Source organism: Cucumis sativus, chromosome 2 (assembly GCF_000004075.3).
Source record: "Cucumis sativus cultivar 9930 chromosome 2, Cucumber_9930_V3, whole genome shotgun sequence".
NCBI classification, from domain to species: domain Eukaryota; kingdom Viridiplantae; phylum Streptophyta; class Magnoliopsida; order Cucurbitales; family Cucurbitaceae; genus Cucumis; species Cucumis sativus.
In genome coordinates, this window is record NC_026656.2 from 16,755,607 (window position 1) to 16,775,997 (window position 20,391).

The window sequence follows — 20,391 nt, forward strand, 5'->3', positions numbered from 1 at the left end:
AAATAGAGGAATTCTCCTCATTTGTAGAGGTTGGAAAATTTTGACTTTAGAAGATCCAGAGATAATTCTTCCAAAAGCTAGAAGACTCCCTAACTTCTGAAGTTGACCACCCTCGAAGATTGAAGCTGTTTTGAAGATACAAACTTTCTTCCAAGACTCCAACTTCAAGAACATCACGTGCTCCGCTTCCTCAAATCAAGCGTAAGCATTCAACCAACTTGAAGAACATCACGTGCTCCGCTTCTCCAAATCAAGCGTAGACGTTCAACAAACTTCAAGAACATCACGTGCTCCGCTTTCTCCAAATCAAGCGTAGACGTTCAACAAACTTCAAGAACATCACGTGCTCCGCTTCCTCCAAATCAAGCATAGACATACAGTTGAGAGAGAATCAGAGGATCAAATTCTAGAGATTGAACCGCATCGCATCAAATCAACAAAAATACAACATCAACTCAAGTTCAAGTCCACGAATTAAATTTCTCCGGAAATCTCGTGCGAACAAATTGGCACGCCCAGTGGGACCATCTCTACCTCTCATCTCTCTCTCATCATCTAGATCTACAAGCAAATCAATGGCATCAAAGAAAGCTGCATCCAAATCTTCAGCTGCAAGCGACACCTACACAGGACCTATCACCCGTAGTCGTTCCAAGGGGGTCATCCAAGGGCAAGACCAAGGTTCCGCCATCGCACATAGCATCCTGAAGCAATTGATGGAATCTCCTAAAGCTGGAATTGTCATCAAGGAAAATCCTCTATATAATGATTATGATTCTGCCTCTAGCAGGTCACTGAAAGAAGCACACCCAGATGTGATGTCCGTCATGATGGCTGATGTAGCAGTCGAGACTGCCATGGCGAAGATGGAGAGAAAAATTAATCTCCTGATGAAGGTTGTTGATGAACGAGACCACGAAATTGCAGCTTTAAAGGAGCAGATGCAGACTCGTGAAACTGCTGAATCGAGTCAAACTCCTGTCGTTAAAGTTGATGACAAAGGGAAGAACGTGGTACAAGAAAATCAGCCACAACAACAATCAACTTCTATGGCTTCTCTCTCGGTTCAACAATTACAACATATGATCACAAACTCCATCAGAGCACAATATAGAGGCCCATCTCAGACTTCTTTCATGTACTCTAAACCATACACCAAAAGAATCGACAACTTGAGAATGCCGCTTGGATATCAGCCTCCAAAATTCCAGCAGTTTGACGGAAAGGGCAATCCAAAACAGCACGTTGCTCACTTCGTCGAAACATGTGAGAATGCAGGATCAAGAGGAGATCAACTAGTCAGACAATTTGTTCGGAGCTTGAAAGGAAATGCTTTTGAATGGTATATTGATCTGGAGCCAGAAAGCATTGAGAGTTGGGAACAACTAAAAAAGGAGTTTCTCAATCGCTTCTACAGCACCAGGCGTACTGTAAGCATGATGGAGCTTACAAATACGAAACAAAGAAAGGGAGAACCAGTCATCGACTACATCAATAGATGGAGAGCTCTAAGTCTTGACTGTAAAGATCGGCTCACCGAACTGTCGGCTGTAGAAATGTGCACCCAAGGCATGCACTGGGGACTCCTCTACATTTTGCAGGGAATAAAGCCCCGCACATTTGAAGAACTGGCAACTCGAGCTCATGATATGGAGTTTGAGCATCGCCAGTAGAGGAACTAAAGATTTTCTTGTTCCTGAAGTAAAGAAAGATAAGAAAGAGATGAAAGGTGCTGAAAAGATAGTGAAAAGCACCGCGAAAGAATCTATGATCGTAAACACAACCCCGCTGAAATTCTCCAAAGGAAAGGAAGCGAGGGTTGAAAAGAAGGATGATGGAAGCGAAAGGCAACGTCTGACTTTAAAAGAAAGGCAGGAAAAAGTTTACCCATTTCCTGATTCAGATATCGCTGACATGCTAGAGCAACTACTAGAGAAGCAGCTAATCCAGCTGCCAGAATGTAAATGACCTGAGCAAGCAGGAAAGGTAGATGATCCCAATTACTGCAAGTATCATCGGGTCATCAGTCATCCAGTAGAGAAATGCTTCGTGCTGAAGGAGCTAATTCTAAGGTTGGCTCGTGAGAAAAGGATTGAGCTAGATTTGGAGGAAGTAGCTCAAACAAAACCACGCTGAAGTGACGATAATGTCTGAGGCTTCTTCGTCGAGATTGATTTTTGAGCAAAGGAAAAGCTTGGTCCAGTTCGGGACCTTTGAGCCTATAGTTGTCCAATTCTTTCAGGAAATCTCATACGAGGATCCTCAAGGAGAGAAAAGACCAATTGAAGAAGACGATGAAGGGTGGATAGTGGTGACCCACCGAAAGAAAAGACAGTCGATCCCGACCCAAAGAGAGTCTCGCTCTTTACCAAAACTATAGAAGAGGAAATAAGACTCAAAAGAATAAGAAAAAGAAGAAGACTCATAAGCTTAAGCTCGTACATAATGAAGACATGAATTTCTCTCGACCTCAGCGCTTAGTGACCTTGGCAGACTTCCTTCCAAAAAGCTTCCTTTGTGTTCATCAGGATGAAGACCCAGAAGTCGTTGCGTGTCATGCTATCAACACAACGGAGGAAGAAATAATCCCTCCAAGATCACTAGAAAGAGAGGGAGTATCAAAAGACCTTTCAAGGTTTAATGTAGAGGATCTATTATCACTTCCTCAAGAGACCAAAACCATCCTTATTGATGCATTGCTAAATTCAAGAGCATCAAGTTCGAGTACTCCGACTATGACATATGAGAGTGGTTCTTATTGTATGTCTATAGACTTCTCAGATGAGGATTTGTTGTTGGGATCTAAACTTCATAATAGACCTTTGTATGTTTCTGGATACGTTCAAGAACAGAGAGTCGATCAAATTCTGATTGATAATGGCCCAGCTGTCAACATAATGCCAAAGTCGACTATGTGGCAATTAGGCATCTTGATGGACGAGCTCTCAAATAGCAAGCTAGTAATTCAAGGTTTTAACCAAGGTAGCCAAAGAGCAATAGGCATAATACGGTTAGAACTCATAATTGGCGACCTAAAGGCCAGTGCATTGTTTCATGTCATAGACTCAAGGACTACTTACAAGTTGTTACTAGGGCGTCCTTGGATTCATGGAAACGGAGTAGTAACTTCAACACTGCATCAGTGCTTCAAATTTTATCAGGACGGTGTAAAGAAGGTTGAAGCCGACTCTAATCCATTCTCAGAAGCTGAGTCTCACTTCGCAGATGCAAAGTTTTATTCAAAGAATAATAATATTTTAGAAGTTTTGCCTGCAGAAACCCCTCTTACAAAAGGAGAAGATAATTCACAATTGAAATCACTCGCAACCACAGAACCACATGAAAGTGCGAGAACCTTTAACTCTGGAAAGGGTGAAGCATACACTAGCAGCACAAAGGGTATGATCTTGAAGGATGAAAATGCTGCAAACACACCAGTTTTGCGTTATGTCCCTCTGTCAAGGCGCAAGAAAGGCGAATCACCATTCATGGAGTCTCCAAAAGGTTTGAAAGTTGGTGACATCGAAATCATAAAAGAAAGCTTCACTACACCACTAACTAAGATAGCGAAGCAAGAGGTAAAGGTAGATCTGGTGGAAGCAAACTTGCCCCAAAGGCGAACGAAAGACGGATTCGACCCCAAGGCTTACAAATTGATGGCGAAAGCAGGTTATGACTTCACAGCTCACACCGAGTTTAAAAGCTTGGAAATTCATGACCGACCTGAGCTCTCCTCAACTCAAAAGAAGCTTCTACGGGAAGGACATTCTATACCCGTGTCGAGAAAAGGACTCGGATACAAGTCGCCAGAACCGATCCGTATAACTAAAAAGGGGAAGGAAAAAGTGGTTGACATCAATCATATAACTATAGAGGAGGATGACAATACTGACGTAAAAGAAGGTGATAATCAGAGAATCTCAGTATTTGATCGAATTAGACCATCTGTTGCACGTCCCGTAGTATTTGAAAGGCTAAGCATGACAGAGGCAGAAAGAGAAAGGCTCCAGTCAGTACCAAACCTTGAGAGACATTCGGTCTTTCGAAGGCTAACTACGACTCCCATAAAGGAAGAAAGCACATGCCATGCCTTGACAACTACAAGACCATCAGCCTTTGAAAGGCTAGGTGTGTCTAAAAAGAAAAATGTACAAGCACCCCGTGCTCCGATTTTTAATCATCTCGGGGATAAAGGATCACACGACAACATTGATTCCAACATAGATACAAAGAAGAAGGAACCAATGTCTCGTGTGAAAGTTTGGCGTCGAATTAAGCATACAGATGTCGATAATTATCGTAGTAAGAAGTTTCCTTGCGAGACAAAGGAAAATGGAGAAATTCATAGCAACGTTCCTTCTCGCATGAAAAGAAAAACTTTTGTTACTCTCAATACAAGTCAAGGTTCGTTAAAGGTAAAAAGACATGATGTTATACTAACGAATCCTGAAAAAGAAGGGTCGGAACAAGGGGAATGTGAAACTTCATGTCATCACATCACCATTATTGAGGAATCAGAGACTGGAACTCATGAAGAAGACGCAGAAAATGCCCCACAAAGTTTAGAGGATGGTGGCCAATCTACTGTAGACGAGCTAAAAGAGGTGAACCTTGGTACAATAGAGGAACCACGTCCGACTTTCATTAGTGCGTCCCTCTCTAATGAAGAGGTGGATAAATATATGAGTTTGCTCACCGAATACAGGGACATCTTTGCGTGGTCGTACAAGGAGATGCCAGGACTTGACCCAAAAGTAGCAGTCCATCATCTTGCAATTAAACCTGGATATCGACCGATTAAACAAGCACAACGACGTTTTCGACCGGAGCTTATCCCTCAAATCGAGGTGGAAGTCAACAAGTTGATCGAAGCAGGATTCATTCGCGAGGTCAAATATCCAACGTGGATAGCAAACATTGTCCCTGTTAGAAAAAAAAATGGACAACTTCGCGTTTGTGTAGACTTTCGCGATCTGAATAATGCATGCCCTAAAGATGATTTTCCCTTGCCCATCACCGAAATCATGGTTGATGCAACTACTGGACACGAGGCGTTGTCGTTTATGGATGGGTCGTCTGGATATAATCAAATACGGATGGCCCTCTCAGATGAAGAAATGACAGCTTTCAGAACTCCAAAGGGAATATACTGTTACAAGGTGATGCCCTTTGGATTGAAAAATGCCGGCGCTACTTATCAACGTGCCATGCAGAAAGTGTTTGATGATATGTTGCACAGGTATGTTGAATGTTATGTTGATGATCTTGTAGTCAAAACAAAGAGACGACAAGACCATTTGAAGGATCTAAAAGTCGTGTTTGATCGCTTGCGAAAATATCAGCTAAGGATGAACCCTCTCAAGTGTGCGTTTGGTGTAACTTCAGGAAAATTTCTTGGCTTCATTGTAAGGCATCGAGGGATCGAAATAGACCAGTCCAAGATTGATGCCATTCAGAAGATGTCAAGACCTAAAAGTTTGCATGACCTAAGAAGTCTCCAAGGACGACTGGCTTACATCCGAAGGTTCATCTCTAACTTGGCCGGTCGGTGTCAACCTTTTCAAAAGTTGATGAGAAAAGGAGAAAATTTTGTGTGGGATGAAGCTTGTCAGAACGCTTTTGATAGCATAAAGAAATACTTGCTTACTCCCCCAGTGCTGGGAGCTCCAGTACCTGACAAACCACTAATATTGTACATTGCTGCACAAGAAAGGTCCTTAGGAGCATTACTGGCACAAGAAGAGGTAAAGGGAAAGGAGCGTTCTCTCTACTATCTAAGCAGAACATTAATTGGGGCTGAAGTTAACTATTCTCCTATCGAAAAGATGTGTCTTGCACTTTTCTTTGCCATTGATAAGTTGAGGCATTATATGCAGGCCTTCACGGTTCATCTAGTGGCAAAAGCAGACCCTATAAAGTATGTTCTATCCAGGCCAATCATCGCTGGACGCTTAGCCAAATGGGCGGTTCTACTCCAACAATATGACATTGTCTATATTCCCCAAAAGGCGATAAAAGGACAAGCGCTAGCAGACTTTTTAGCAGACCACCCAATTCCTTCGGATTGGAAGTTATGTGATGACCTACCAGACGATGAGGTTTTCTTCACAGAAGTTATGGAACCTTGGACTATGTACTTCGATGGTGCAGCTCGAAGAAGTGGTGCGGGGGCAGGCATTGTCCTCATTTCTCCTGAGAAGCATATGTTGCCTTATAGCTTTGCACTTTCCGAATTGTGTTCAAACAATGTGGCTGAATATCAGGCTTTGATAATTGGCCTTCAAATAGCATTAGAAATCGGAGTGTCATTCATAGAGGTCTATGGTGATTCAAAATTGATAATCAATCAACTCTCGCTTCAATATGACGTGAAACATGAAGACTTGAAGCCATATTTTGCTTATGCTCGACAATTGATGGAAAAGTTTGATAATGTGATGTTAGAACATGTCCCTAGAGTAGAAAATAAGAGAGCGGATGCATTGGCAAATTTAGCCACGGCCTTGACCATGCCAGATGATGTAACTCTGAACATACCACTTTGTCAACGATGGATTATACCCCCAGTTAGGCCTGAATGTCAGGAAGTGAACATGGCAACATCCTATTTGATTGATGAAGAAGATTGGCGTCAACCCATCATAGAGTATCTTGAACATGGAAAGCTTCCAAAGGATTCTCGTCATAAAATTGAGATACGAAGAAGGGCAGCACACTTCATTTATTACAAGGGAACTTTATATCGCCGTTCTCTTGAAGGGCTCTTCCTTCGATGTCTCGGAAAGGAAGATTCGGTAAAAGCTCTAAAGGAAGTACATGCAGGTGTTTGTGGAGCACATCAATCGGGACCAAAGCTTCAATTCCAGCTAAGAAGAATGGGCTACTACTGGCCTAAGATGATCCAAGATTCAATAGACTATGTGAAGAAGTGTGAGCCTTGTCAATACCATGCAAACTTCATACACCAACCTCCAGAACCTCTTCATCCAACTGTGGCTTCTTGGCCTTTTGAGGCTTGGGGACTCGATCTGGTTGGCCCCATTACACCAAAATCATCAGCAGGACATTCTTATATCCTAGCAGCAACAGACTATTTTTCAAGGTGGGCTGAGGCCATTTCATTGAGAGAAGCCAAGAAGGAGAACGTGGCAGACTTTATTCGAACACACATCATCTATCGATACGGTATTCCACATCGAATCGTGACGGATAATGGAAAGCAATTCTCCAATAGTATGATGGACAAGTTATGTGAAAAATTCAAATTCAAGCAATATAAGTCATCCATGTACAACGCAGCTGCTGCAATGGACTAGCAGAAGCATTCAACAAAACATTGTGTAATCTTTTAAAGAAAATTGTCTCCAAGTCAAAGAGGGATTGGCAAGAAAAGATCGGCGAGGCATTATGGGCTTATCGAACGACTCATCGCACCCCTACAGGGGTTACACCATATTCGCTTGTTTACGGTGTGGAGGCTGTCCTTCCTCTCGAAAGGGAAATTCCGTCACTAAGAATGGCAGTACAAGAGGGATTGACTACCGAAGATAATGTGAAGTTACGTCTTCAAGAATTAGAAGCACTTGACGAAAAGCGATTAGAGGCTCAGCAAGCATTGGAATGTTATCAAGCGAGAATGTCCAAAGCTTTTGATAAACACGTTAAACCTCGCTCCTTTCAAGTCGGTGATCTAGTACTTGCCGTAAGGAGACCGATCATCACAACAAGGCATACAGGAAATAAGTTCACACCTAAATGGGATGGACCTTACATTGTTAAAGAAGTTTATACAAATGGCGCATACAAGATCGTTGATCAAGACGGACTACGAATTGGCCCAATCAATGGTAAATTTCTTAAAAAATTTTATGCTTAATTTTGTTAGGTAAAAAAAAAAAAAAATTGAACTACGTTATGACTTGATCCCTATATTATAAAGGGTACGTAGGCAGCTTAAGGAAAACCTTAAGCCCAGTCCAGCAAAAAAAAAAGTTGAACTACGTTATGACTTGATCCCTATATTATAAAGGGTACGTAGGCAGCTTAAAGAAAAACTTAAGTTCAGTCCACCATTATAAAAAAAAAAAAAAAACCTTGAACTACGTCGTGAGTTAATTCTTTTCTTCAAAGAGTGTTCATCTCTACTAAAGGAATCATAACAAATTGGGGGCAAATCCCTAAATTCAAGATGTTCATCTCTAGTAAACAATGAGATGAAATAAATTGAAGATGTACAAACTCCGTGCAAAGACTATGTACAAGTTGAGTGCATGTAAAAAGAAAAAAAAGAATCTCAAAATCAAGCTCAAAGGCGTCATTAATGATCCCTCATATTCAAGCATAAAGGTTTCATTGATGATTCCTTATATTCAAGTTTGAAGGCTTCATCGATGCTGCAGCTCCAGCTCTTTGAGAGGATAACGATGGTACAACTTCGATAGGACGGCGATCGGGCAGCTCTGCCTTCACCTCTCCAAGATGAAAACGACAGTGTAACATCGTTTCTGCCTCTTGAAGAAGATGCATACAATGCTAAAGCTTTAACCTCTGCTTCATCTTCAACTTATTGCAACCGAGAGGATTCATCTTCATCTTCTCCTAAGAACCGCAACCGAGAAGATTCATTTTTATCTTCTCTCAGGTGTAGCAACTGAAGAGGATTCATCTTCATCTTCTCCCAAGTGCTACAACCGAAGAGGATTCATCTTCATTTGCTCTAAGGTGTGGCAAGTGAGAGGATTCATCTTTTTCTTCTCCCATGTGTTGCAATCGAGAGGATTCATCTTCATCTTCTCCTAGGAATCGCAATCGAGAAGATTCATCTTCATCTTCTCTTAGGTGTTGCAACCGAAGAGGATTCATCTTCATATTCTCTTAGGTGTTGCAACCGAAGAGGATTCATCTTCATCTTCTTCTAAGTGTTGCAATCGAAGATGATTCATCTTCATCTGCTCTAAGGTGTCGCAAGTGAGAGGATTCATCTTTATCTTCCTCCATGTGTTACAACCGAGATGATTCATCTTCATCTTCACCTAGGAGTCACAATCGAGAAGATTCATTTTCATCTTCTCTCAGGTGTAACAACCGAAGATGATTCATCTTCATCTACTCTAAGGTGTCGCAAGTGAGAGGATTCATCTTTGTCTTCTCCTATGTGTTGCAACCGAGAGGATTCATCTTCATCTTCTCCTAAGAATTGCAACTGAGAAGATTCATCGTCATCTTCTCCTAAGAGTCACAACCGAGAAGATTCACCTTCATCTTCTTTCAGGTGTCGCAACCAAAGAAGATTCATCTTTATCTTCTTCCAGGTGCTGCAACCAAAGAGGATTCATCTTCATCTTCTTTCATATGACGTAGCCGAAAGGATTCACCTTCATCTTCTTCTAGGTGCTACAACCGAGAGGATTCATCTTCATCTTCTTAGAATTGCAACTGAGAAGATTCATCTTCATCTTCTCCTAAGAGTCGCAACCGAGAAGATTCACCTTCATCTTCTTTCAGGTGTCGCAACCAAAGAAGATTCATCTTCATCTTCTTTTAGGAGTTGCAACCAAAGAGGATTCATCTTCATCTTCTTTCATATGTCGTAGCCGGAAAGGATTCACCTTCATCTTCTTCTAGGTGCTACAATAAAAGAGGATTCATCTTCATCTTCTCTTATATGTCATAGCTGAGAAGATTCATCTTCATCTTCTCCAGGTGTTGCAATCGAAAATGATTCATCTTCTCTCATATGTCATAGCCGAGAGGATTCATCTTCATCTTCTCCCATATGTCATAGCCGAGAGGATTTATCTTCATCTTCTCCCAGGTGCTGCAATTGAATAGGATTCATCTTCATCTCCTCCCATATGTCATAGTCGAGAGGATTCATCTCCTTCCATATGTCATAGCCGAGAGGATTCATCTTCATCTTCTTCCAAGTGCTGCAACTGAAGAGAATTCATCTTCATCTCCTCCCATATGTCATAGCCGAGAGGATTCATCTTCATCTTCTCCTATATGTCGTAGCTGAGAGTATTCATCTTTATCATCTAACAGGTGTCGCAACCCGGCCGATGGAATTCATTTTCATCAGCTCTAAGGTGTCGCAAGCTAGATGATTCATCTTCATCTTCTCCCTTGTACCACAACCAAGAAAGAAAAAAAAAGGAGAAGCAAGAAGAAGAAAGAAGAAAATGATGAAGAAAAAGAAGGAAGAAGAAAGAAAAAAAAAAGCAAAAAGAAAGAAGAAAAAGAAGAAAAAAAAAAAAAGAAAAGAAAGAAAAACAAAAAAAACAAAAAGAAAGAAGAAGAAGAAGAAAACAAAAAAGAAAGAAGCAAAAGAAGAAAACAAAAAGAAAGAGAACAAGAAGAAGAAGAAGAAAAAACGAAGAAGCTCAATTGGTGATAACGAAGATCGAAGCTCGACGATGACAGAGTCGATCTCTCCTACTAGGGCGATAGATCTGACGGCAAAAGCCCGATCGTCCCTAGAAGAAGCTCAACAAAGTCATTTCTGCAAACGAAGATTGAAGCCCGACGATGACAGAGTCGATCTCTCCTACTAGGGCGATAGATCTGACGGCAAAAGCCCGATCGTCCCTAGAAGAAGCCCGACAAAGTCATTCCTGCAAAAAAAAAGAAAAAAACAAAACAAAAAAATACAAAAAAAAAAAAACAAAAACAAGCAACACAAAAAAAAAAACAAAAAAACAAAACAAAACAGAATAAAAAAAAAAAACACACAAATAAAAAAAACACACACAAAAAAATAGAAAAAAGAGAAAGGGAGAAGAAAAGTTTTCTATACCTTTGCTGATTGAATGAGGAATAAGCGTTGTATGAGGTATAAGTGAGTAGGGTATGAGTCTATTTATAAGCCCAACAAATCCAATTCCTAGAAGGATTAGGAATGATATTTAATTATTTTTAAAAAAAAAACAAATCCAATTCCTAAAAGGAATAGGAATGATTTTTAAAAAATATATATATATAAAGAAAAGATAATCCAATTATCTTATTTTATTTTAAATTATTTCTTTTTTTGGATAAATCTCAAGTTTAACTTTTATTGAGATATTTAAAATATTTAAAAATTTTAACATTTTTAAATATATATATATATTCTCAATTCCAAAATTCAAGTTAAATTAACTTGCATATATGATCTCCTTTTTATCATGAATTTAAATCGGAGCCATAAATCCAACTTTACCTAAGATTGAGGACCTGATTTTTTTTTGTCATTCCAAATTCTTATGCATCCCAAGATAAATTAAGGTACGGTAGAAACCTTATCCTTATTTCAAAATTAAAATTTTGGTTATATTCCAAATTTTACTTAAAAAAAAGTCATCATATTAAATTTTTTTCCCTCAAATAAAATTAAGTGGGAAATAAAACTTTGAATTTTTTTAAGGTTTGGCCATATTCCAACCCTTATTTAAATTTAAATCAAACTCACGTACTAAATTCATGGTTTGATTAATTTGATATGTTGAATTGAGTAAAAAAAAAAAAGGGCTCGTACTTTGACTTCAAATTTATCTTTTCCGAGATTCATTCACCCATATACGTGCATAAATCTCGAAAAGGGGCATTTGTTGAATAAGAAATTTTGAGACCAATCACAAGTTGCCACATCATTTATTAAGTTAATGATGAAAAGTACAAATAATTAAATTTGGGACTAATTAAAATTGACACATGCTCCAAATTAAAGAGTTAAAATAAATAAATTGGTCATTCTAAGAATGCCACATGTTTTCATATTAATCGTTGGATTAAGTTAATCATTTTAGTTCAATTAAATATTATTTACTTGGACTAAGTTCAATTAAGCAAAAAAAAATAAGCTTAATTGAGCCCAAAGACTAAATATAACCTAAGTCCATATGGTTGAGCCCATGGGTCTGGTCCATGGACCAACCAGGTTCAAACCCATAAAGCCCACCAGTGAACTCTATAAATAGAGGAATTCTCCTCATTTGTAGAGGTTGGAAAATTTTGACTCTAGAAGATCCAGAGAGAATTCTTCCAAAAGCTAGAAGACTCCCTAACTTCTGAAGTTGACCATCCTCGAAGATTGAAGCTGTTTTGAAGATACAAACTTTCTTCCAAGACTCCAACTTGAAGAAAATCACGTGCTCCGCTTCTCCAAATCAAGCGTAGACGTTCAACAAACTTCAAGAACATCACGTGCTCCGTTCAACAAACTTCAAGAACATCACGTGCTCCGCTTCTCTCAAATCAAGCGTAAAGCATTCAACAACTTGAAGAAAATCACGTGCTCCGCTTCTCCAAATCAAGCGTAGACGTTCAACAAACTTCAAGAACATCACGTGCTCCGCTTCCTCCAAATCAAGCGTAGACATACAGTTGAGAGAGAATCAGAGGATCAAATTCTAGAGATTGAACCGCATCGCATCAAATCAACAAAAATACAACATCAACCCAAGTTCAAGTCCACGAATTAAATTTCTCCGGAAATCTCGTGCGAACAATATATATATTTGAAGTTTAGGGATATATATATTATTTTAGATGACCTAATGAAAAAGATAAGTGTGTTTTTATATAGACACAATTGTTTAATAATTTGATGACGAATGGAAATTCTCACAATAGAGCTAATGTTTAAAGAATAATTGTAAGCTTCAATAATGTGATAGATTTATTTATAAATATTGTGAAATACATAAAATTCAATTTATGGATAATGTTCATCTCGTTGAATTAGAATAGTTAGAGTTTTGAAACAATTTAGTTGTCTTCACTAATTAATTTGGATAGGTGAAAGGGTTTGGTAAAATTAAGTAATTACGATGTATTAATGAACAAATACTTTCGATGGAAAAAAATTTGTTTCGACCCAAGCTAAGATCTTTTTTACGATGAAATTTACAATTTGTTTTTATTTTCCTGCAATATCAAATCAACTCAACCTCCCACCTCGGTACCTCGGGTTGGAAATAATTCGATTTGAGAAATTCACGTGCTCCTTGATTTCGACTCGAACTTATTGCTAGGACTAGTTCTTGTGTATGAATTCAAATATTATTTGATCTAGGTTGTGTGATGAAATTCGTTGACCAATTAGCAACCAAGACAAAATCTAGCTACTTCAAAAATATACATTGGAATATGTGAAATCCTAAACAACCCAATAGGATAGAGTATCTTAGTCTCAAGAAGTCAAGCACTAGAAAGATGTTCGAGTGCATAATCAAAACTGAAAAGTGAAGAAAATTAAAGAGAAATGATGCTATATGGATGCTCGAATCAGAGATGATTAAACCTAGGCGGACAAGTTTCTTATTTAAGAAACTATAACGGTATTATGACACTAGGGACAACGTTGCGGCACTGATGGAAAATTATGCCAACTTCATCATTATAGCGTCGACGATGTTGTGTGAGCGTTTCACTGATAGTAAGGCTATACCTAATAGCACCACCTAATGTAAGGCAGAGGCCAAGACTTTGTTTTCACTATTTTAGTTCCTAAGCAACATTAAGACCAAATTCTACCTCAAATTATTACTCAAAACAATGAAATAATCAAATAGAAACATAAAATCAAGGAATGATCAGAAATAAGAGGGATTAGATAACACATTTTCAATGTTATCAATGAAATGTTAGCAAAGTCCACATTTAATTAGGCAAGAACATAAGGTATACAAGCGAGCACAATTATTTCTTTATTTGTATGTGAAATTATGCCACATTTCTTTTCAAAAAAAAAAATAAACTCGCCCCACTTCTACTAGCAGAATAAACATAGAGAAATTAAAAGAATACAATAAAACTGGAAACACAAAAATTAACTGAAAAAAACTCTAAATTTGATATAATAAAAACCACAAATAAAAAAAGAAAAAATTCACTATGTCAAAAATTATTACAATTAAATAGAAATTCCTCCCCTATTCAATTACAAAATCATTCTAAAATTTTTTAACTATACAAACCTTTTTTCTACTCTCAAACAAAAGAATACAAAAGAGAATTTAACTACTAGAGATCCACATCTTAAGCATAAGTTTTTTTAATTGAGGACGACTTGAAATCAAATACACCGACTTCTTTTGTAGTGTTCGAAGTCTATAACCTTTTTAAATTTTTTCGATATAAGACAACTGCATTTCTAATATTTGGTAGAAAAACTTAACACAAACACATGTTCTCTACATCTTATTCTAAAATAAAGTTGATGGAGAATATTAACAAAATCATAATTATTTTTTAATTCAACCCACTTCTTTCATTATAAATGTTAATAGGAAAAAAAAAATCTTTTAAAAAAAGTGCTTAACCCCACTCTTAGCTTTCATATTGTTTTCACACCTTTTAGGTTTAGGTTATAAATTGAGAATGGCTTCTTAGTTTCTTTAAACACTCATATAGCTGTTTTCCTTATTATATTGTAAGAGAGAAAATCATTATATAGAAGAAAGATGTTGCTTCATACCATATCAAAAATCAAGAGTAGAGGCAAAGGAGGGGTACAGAAGATTAAAGGGCAAGTGATTTTATTGAGAAGTAATTCTTTGGATTATAATGAAATTCAGTCTTCTGTTCTTGATAATATCAGTGAGTTTTGGGGAGCAAAAGTTTCCTTTCAGCTCATCAGCTCTGAAAATGGTGATAGATGTAAGTTTTCCTTTTTTTTCTCTATTTAACGTACTTTTGGAGTCCATAGTACTTTGGTCTAAAAAGAGTTAGAATTGATTTTTAAAAACAATCTTGATCGTATTTTATGTTTATGGTAAATCACTTTTACAATCCACGATAACTTTTTAAATCAGTTCCTACCAACTTTTACATTTTTGTAAAATCAGATTTTACTTCTAAATCAATTTTCAATTTTATCTTCCAAAATTAAGATTTCTATTTCTATATATATTTTTAGTATCAGCTTCCTTTCCATTTTCATAGAAAAAAAAAAAACTATAATTTTTAGATCATACCATATCCATTTTCTAAAAAGAAAACTAAAGTTTTTTCTGTTGATACTAATTAACAATTAATTTAAGAAAAATATATCATTTTAAGAGATCAGTATTTAAATAGTTTAGGATAATTATTTAAAATAACAAAAACGACTAAAAAATAATAATATTTACAAATATAAGATAATCTTACTGTCTATCAATCAAGGTGAATCATTGTTTATGATTAGCGATATTTTTCTATTTCATTTTGATATATATTTGAAAACAACAATTTTCTTATTATCTGTTGCTTGGTATAAAATACTTTTTAGATAATTGCTCTAAGTACATAGCACTGTTCAAAGACTAATAATTAAGTGTATAATAATATTCTTAGAGGACTATCAAAAATATAACAAAGTCTACTCTAGAATGTTAATTTTGTATATGTAGATCAAATTCATAGTTGTTTGTTAGTTGACTTTTTTTTGGAGATGCTTTGGCGATATTTTATCAAATATTGAAGAAACGGGGTTATTTTTCCAAATAGAAATGATTTTATTTGGTATATATTAATTTGTAAGTGTTGATTTTATATATACAGCAAAGGAATTGCAAGGAAAGGTTGGAAAAAAGACATATTTAGGGAATTGGATGACAAAAATGGTTCCTGTATCTCCAGGAGAAACTATGTTCAAAATAAGCTTTGTTTGGGAGGAAGATATTGGAATTCCAGGAGCTTTCATAATAAGAAATAATCATTTTACAAAATTCTTCCTCAAATCTCTCACTCTTGAAGATGTTCCCTTTGTTGGAAGAATCCATTTTGATTGCAACTCTTGGATTTACCCTTCTGGAAAGTACAAAAACGATCGCATTTTCTTTATCAATAAGGTATATTATATCGTTCTTAACGAAAAACTGATAAAAATATATACACAGACATTGATAGAGGTTTATCGTTATTTATAGCTAGCACATGTCTCTGATATATTCTTTATTAGATTCGGCCTAGGTCTAACCGCTCTAAACTTATTTCGTTATCACTAACTTTTTCTTTTATGATTCAAAGTAATAAGTAAATTTCTTGTTAAGGTTTATTTAATTACTAGTAAACTCAATCTATGCCATAAACAGAGGACTATTTATTTTCTTCTTACAAAAGGACAAAAGCTTTTTAAGATTATTTAATCTAAATTTAGAGTCATGGGAATAATATATTGCAACCAAAAGAGAAAAAAAAAAAGTTTTATTATATAGTATGATAGAGACTCACATTCATTTAAAATTGTGCCAAAATTCAACTATAGGAACCTTTTAATTATTCACAAGTTGCATCAAAATTAAATTATTGATTTCATTAGTTTATTTATTTATTTAGATATCTTTGAAATATTTTATTTAGTCCAACCTAATTTAGACTAAAAATAATTTTTAAATAAATTATACTACATAAAAATACTCATATTCTTTTTAAAAGTCTCAACCTTACCCTGATAAGATTTCGTTAAAACAACGTAATAAGTTTTAAATAGAAATTGAATTCCACCTTATAAAGATAGTTTTGATAGGTTTGGTTAAGTATAGATCTAAAATTTGAAAGAATAGTAAGATTAAATAGTCTACATTTTACATTGTTTTTTCTGTCCTGTCATTGTTTTATAGGCATATATTCCAAATGAAACACCGGAGCCACTTAGAAAGTATAGACAAGATGAGCTGAAGAACTTGAGAGGAGATGGAACAGGAGAACGTCAAGAATGGGATAGAATATATGATTATGATGTTTACAATGATCTTGAAGATCCAAGCAGTGGTTCCACATATATTCGGCCTGTTCTTGGAGGTTCAACTCAATACCCTTATCCTCGTCGAGGAAGAACGGGAAGATCGCCTTCAAAAAAAGGTCAATCATCTCACCTTAATTTTAATTTGAATGTCTTCGGTCATTGTTTTAAATAATTAGATATATTTAAATCAATTTTTTTGATGTCGACACATCATAGATGATTTTAAAATAAGTGATTTTGGAGAGATATCAATGTACTAAAATTATCATCACGTAGATTTGTTTTTATTATTATTATTATTATTTGGTTAATTAGTTTGGAAAATGATTTTTCATTTTTTTTAAATCCATTTGAACAATTATATAAAATAAATCTAATACTATATTTACAGATTATAAAATTAGTTGGAGTTTAATTATCTTTATATATTTGACATAATTATGGATTTTAAAATAAAATTATTAATTTTGTTAACAATATATAGAATTTGAATTCAAAGAAAAAAAAAATAAAAAATGTTTGTTTTTAAAATTTGCACTTCTTGAATCAAAATTCCCAAAAACAATTTAAGAAAACAGAATTTGATTCATTAGTTATCTGCCAAATAAATATTTGTTAAATTAACAACAAAATATAAGCATATAACAAAATTTGAATTGCAAACCAAATAACATATATACAAATATTAATAATAACACTAATTTTTAAAGTCACTGAAATAATTAGTGTATATATATTTTCATAATTAACAACATGCATTGATATTAATATATGTTATGTTTTTGTGGTTTTGAATGGGAACAGATAAAAAGTATGAGAGTAGATTGTCATCCTCATTGAGCTTAAACACATATGTACCAAGAGATGAAAGATTTGGGCACTTGAAAGAATCAGATTTTCTTGCATATACATTAAAATCAGTAGCTCAATCGATTAAACCAGCCCTTGATGAATTGTTTAGCAGAAATCCAGGAGAATTTGACTCTTTTCAAGATGTTCTTAATCTCTATGAAGGAGGCTTCTCTCTTCCCAAAAGTTTGCTCGAGAAGTTTAGGCAAAACATTCCTGCTCCATTGCTTAAGGAAATTTTTAGAACTGATGGAGAAAATTTTCTTAAATTCCCACTCCCTCAAGTCATCCAAGGTATGTAATAATTAATTAGGGTATTTTAATCTCTACCATCTTAACTTTATTGTCAATAGTTTTTCGGAATTAATTATTTGAGTGTGACGTTAGAATTTATTGGATATACCCATGTAAGTTTTCTAACTTTTTCCTCTGAATGGATTACTAATTAAAAATATACATTAATATTAGAGGCAGTATATAAAGTTGACGAATCACTCAATTATATGTTAATTATGATTTTAATTAAACAGATAATAAGTCTGGATGGAGGACTGACGAAGAATTTGCTAGAGAAATGTTGGCTGGAGTTAATCCTATAATCATTCGTCGTCTCCAAGTAATTAATTATAATAATTAATTATGTTTCTTTTACAAATTTAGTTTAAATTAAATTAATTATCTTTAATTTAATTAATTGTAGGAGTTTCCACCATCAAGCAAGCTTGATCCTAATGTTTATGGTGACCAAAACAGCAAGATTAGTGAAGAACACATTATTAATAGTTTGGATGGACTTACTGTACAGGAGGTAATTAAAATTAAAACATAATTAACAAAGGAAATGATTTGAGGAAATTTCTATTATCTATTTATTTTAATTTTAGCATTATAATATAAGGTCTACATAGATATTATTTCATCCCTTGTGACCTTCATTTTCTTGCTAGTTCAATATTCATTTAAAAGAAAAAAACTTTCAAGGCATTAATTTCATAATTGTCTTTTCTCATTTGCAATATAGTTGGATATATAAGATTAGTAACTTTTTGAACTAACTCTATTTGTTTAGGCAATCGAGCAAAACAAGCTTTATATATTGGATCACCATGATGCCCTAATGCCATATCTGAATAGGATCAATTCAACATCTACAAAGACTTATGCCACAAGAACCTTGCTTTTTTTAAATGGTGATGGAACTTTGAGGCCATTGGTTATTGAGCTAAGCTTGCCACAATCTCAGAAAGATGAACTTGGTGCCACTAGCAAACTGTACTTTCCAGCTGAAGATGGAGTTGAAAGCTCAATTTGGCAACTAGCTAAAGCTTATGTGGCTGTCAATGATGCTGGCTACCATCAAGTTGTTAGCCATTGGTATTACTCCCCCAATGATGCTGGCTAAATACTTTTGAGGTTTTATCTTTTCGACGTGAAATTCTCAGACAATATATACGACTGTCATCAATGTGCTTTTTCTTGTTGTAGGTTGAATACCCATGCAGTAATGGAACCTTTTGTGATTGCAACAAATAGACAATTAAGTGTGCTTCATCCAATTCACAAGCTGCTTGTTCCTCATTATAGAGACACCATGAATATAAATGCATTTGCAAGACAAACACTTGTTAATGCAGATGGAATTCTTGAATCAACTCATTTTCAATCAAAGTACTCCATGGAGTTGTCTTCTTATATTTATAAAGACTGGGTTTTCACTGATCAAGCACTCCCAAGAGATCTCATCAAAAGGCAAGTAGCCCGGCCTAACTACACATATACATGAACATGATAAATACTTGACCATTCATTACCTTTATTAATTAATTATGAAAATGAAAAGTTTTAGGCTTATTTGATCATGAAATAATTCATGATTTAGGGCATGTTTCAAGAAAGTTGTATGACAAATGTCTTTAATCACCCAAAATTAGTTTAAAGTTTGATACTACAGTTTTAAACGAGATTTTGATCATGAATATTAAAAGTACAACATTTGAAATATCTTCAACTATTTTATCAATTTTGGCTTGACTCCCAAACATATCATTAATTACTAAAACAATTTTTTCCCCTCTCAGAGGAATGGCAGTTGAAGACTCAAATTCTCCATATGGACTCAAACTCCTAATAGAGGATTATCCATTTGCTGTTGATGGACTTGAGATTTGGTTTGCAATCAAAACATGGGTAAAAGATTATTGCTCATCCTATTACAAGGATGATATCATGGTTCACGATGACGTCGAACTCCAATCATGGTGGAAAGAACTAAAAGAGAAAGGCCATGTTGACTTGAAAGACAAACCTTGGTGGCCAAAAATGGAAACCCTAGAAGTGTTAATTGAAACATGCACTATAATAATATGGATTTCTTCAGCTCTTCATGCGGCAGTTAACTTTGGACAATATCCTTATGGAGGCTATCTTCCCAATAGGCCAACAATCAGTAGAAGATTCATGCCTGAGAAAGGAACTCCTCAATATATAGAGCTCGAGTCAGATCCGGAAAAGGGTTTTCTTAGAACAATAAATTCACAGGTGCAAACACTTCTTGAATATCATTGGTTGAGATCTTGTCAAGGCATTCTTCTGATGAGATTTATCTTGGAAAAAGAGAGAGTCTTGAATGGATTTCAGATCAGCCAGCATTGGAAGCTTTTGAAAAGTTTGGGAAAAGATTGGAAGAAATTGAGTATGAAATTGTGAAGAGGAATAGAGATCCCAAGATGAAAATAGAGTTGGGCCAATAAATGTGCCTTATACTTCTCTTTATCCAACTAGTAATGAAGGAGACTCACTGGAAAGAAATTCCTAATAGTATCTCTATTTAA

The 20,391-nt window shown here is 35.6% G+C and overlaps 1 protein-coding gene and 1 pseudogene across 1 annotated transcript; both read left to right on the plus strand.

The window, feature by feature from the left end:
- Nucleotides 1-2,453: 2,453 nt before the first annotated feature.
- On the plus strand, nucleotides 2,454-7,316 carry LOC116402134. The gene has a single exon (XM_031881185.1). The coding sequence runs from the start codon at nucleotides 2,454-2,456 to the stop codon at nucleotides 7,314-7,316; it is 4,863 nt and encodes a 1,620-aa protein (XP_031737045.1).
- A 7,052-nt stretch (nucleotides 7,317-14,368) lies between these two features.
- LOC116402029 lies at nucleotides 14,369-20,391 on the plus strand (annotated as a pseudogene).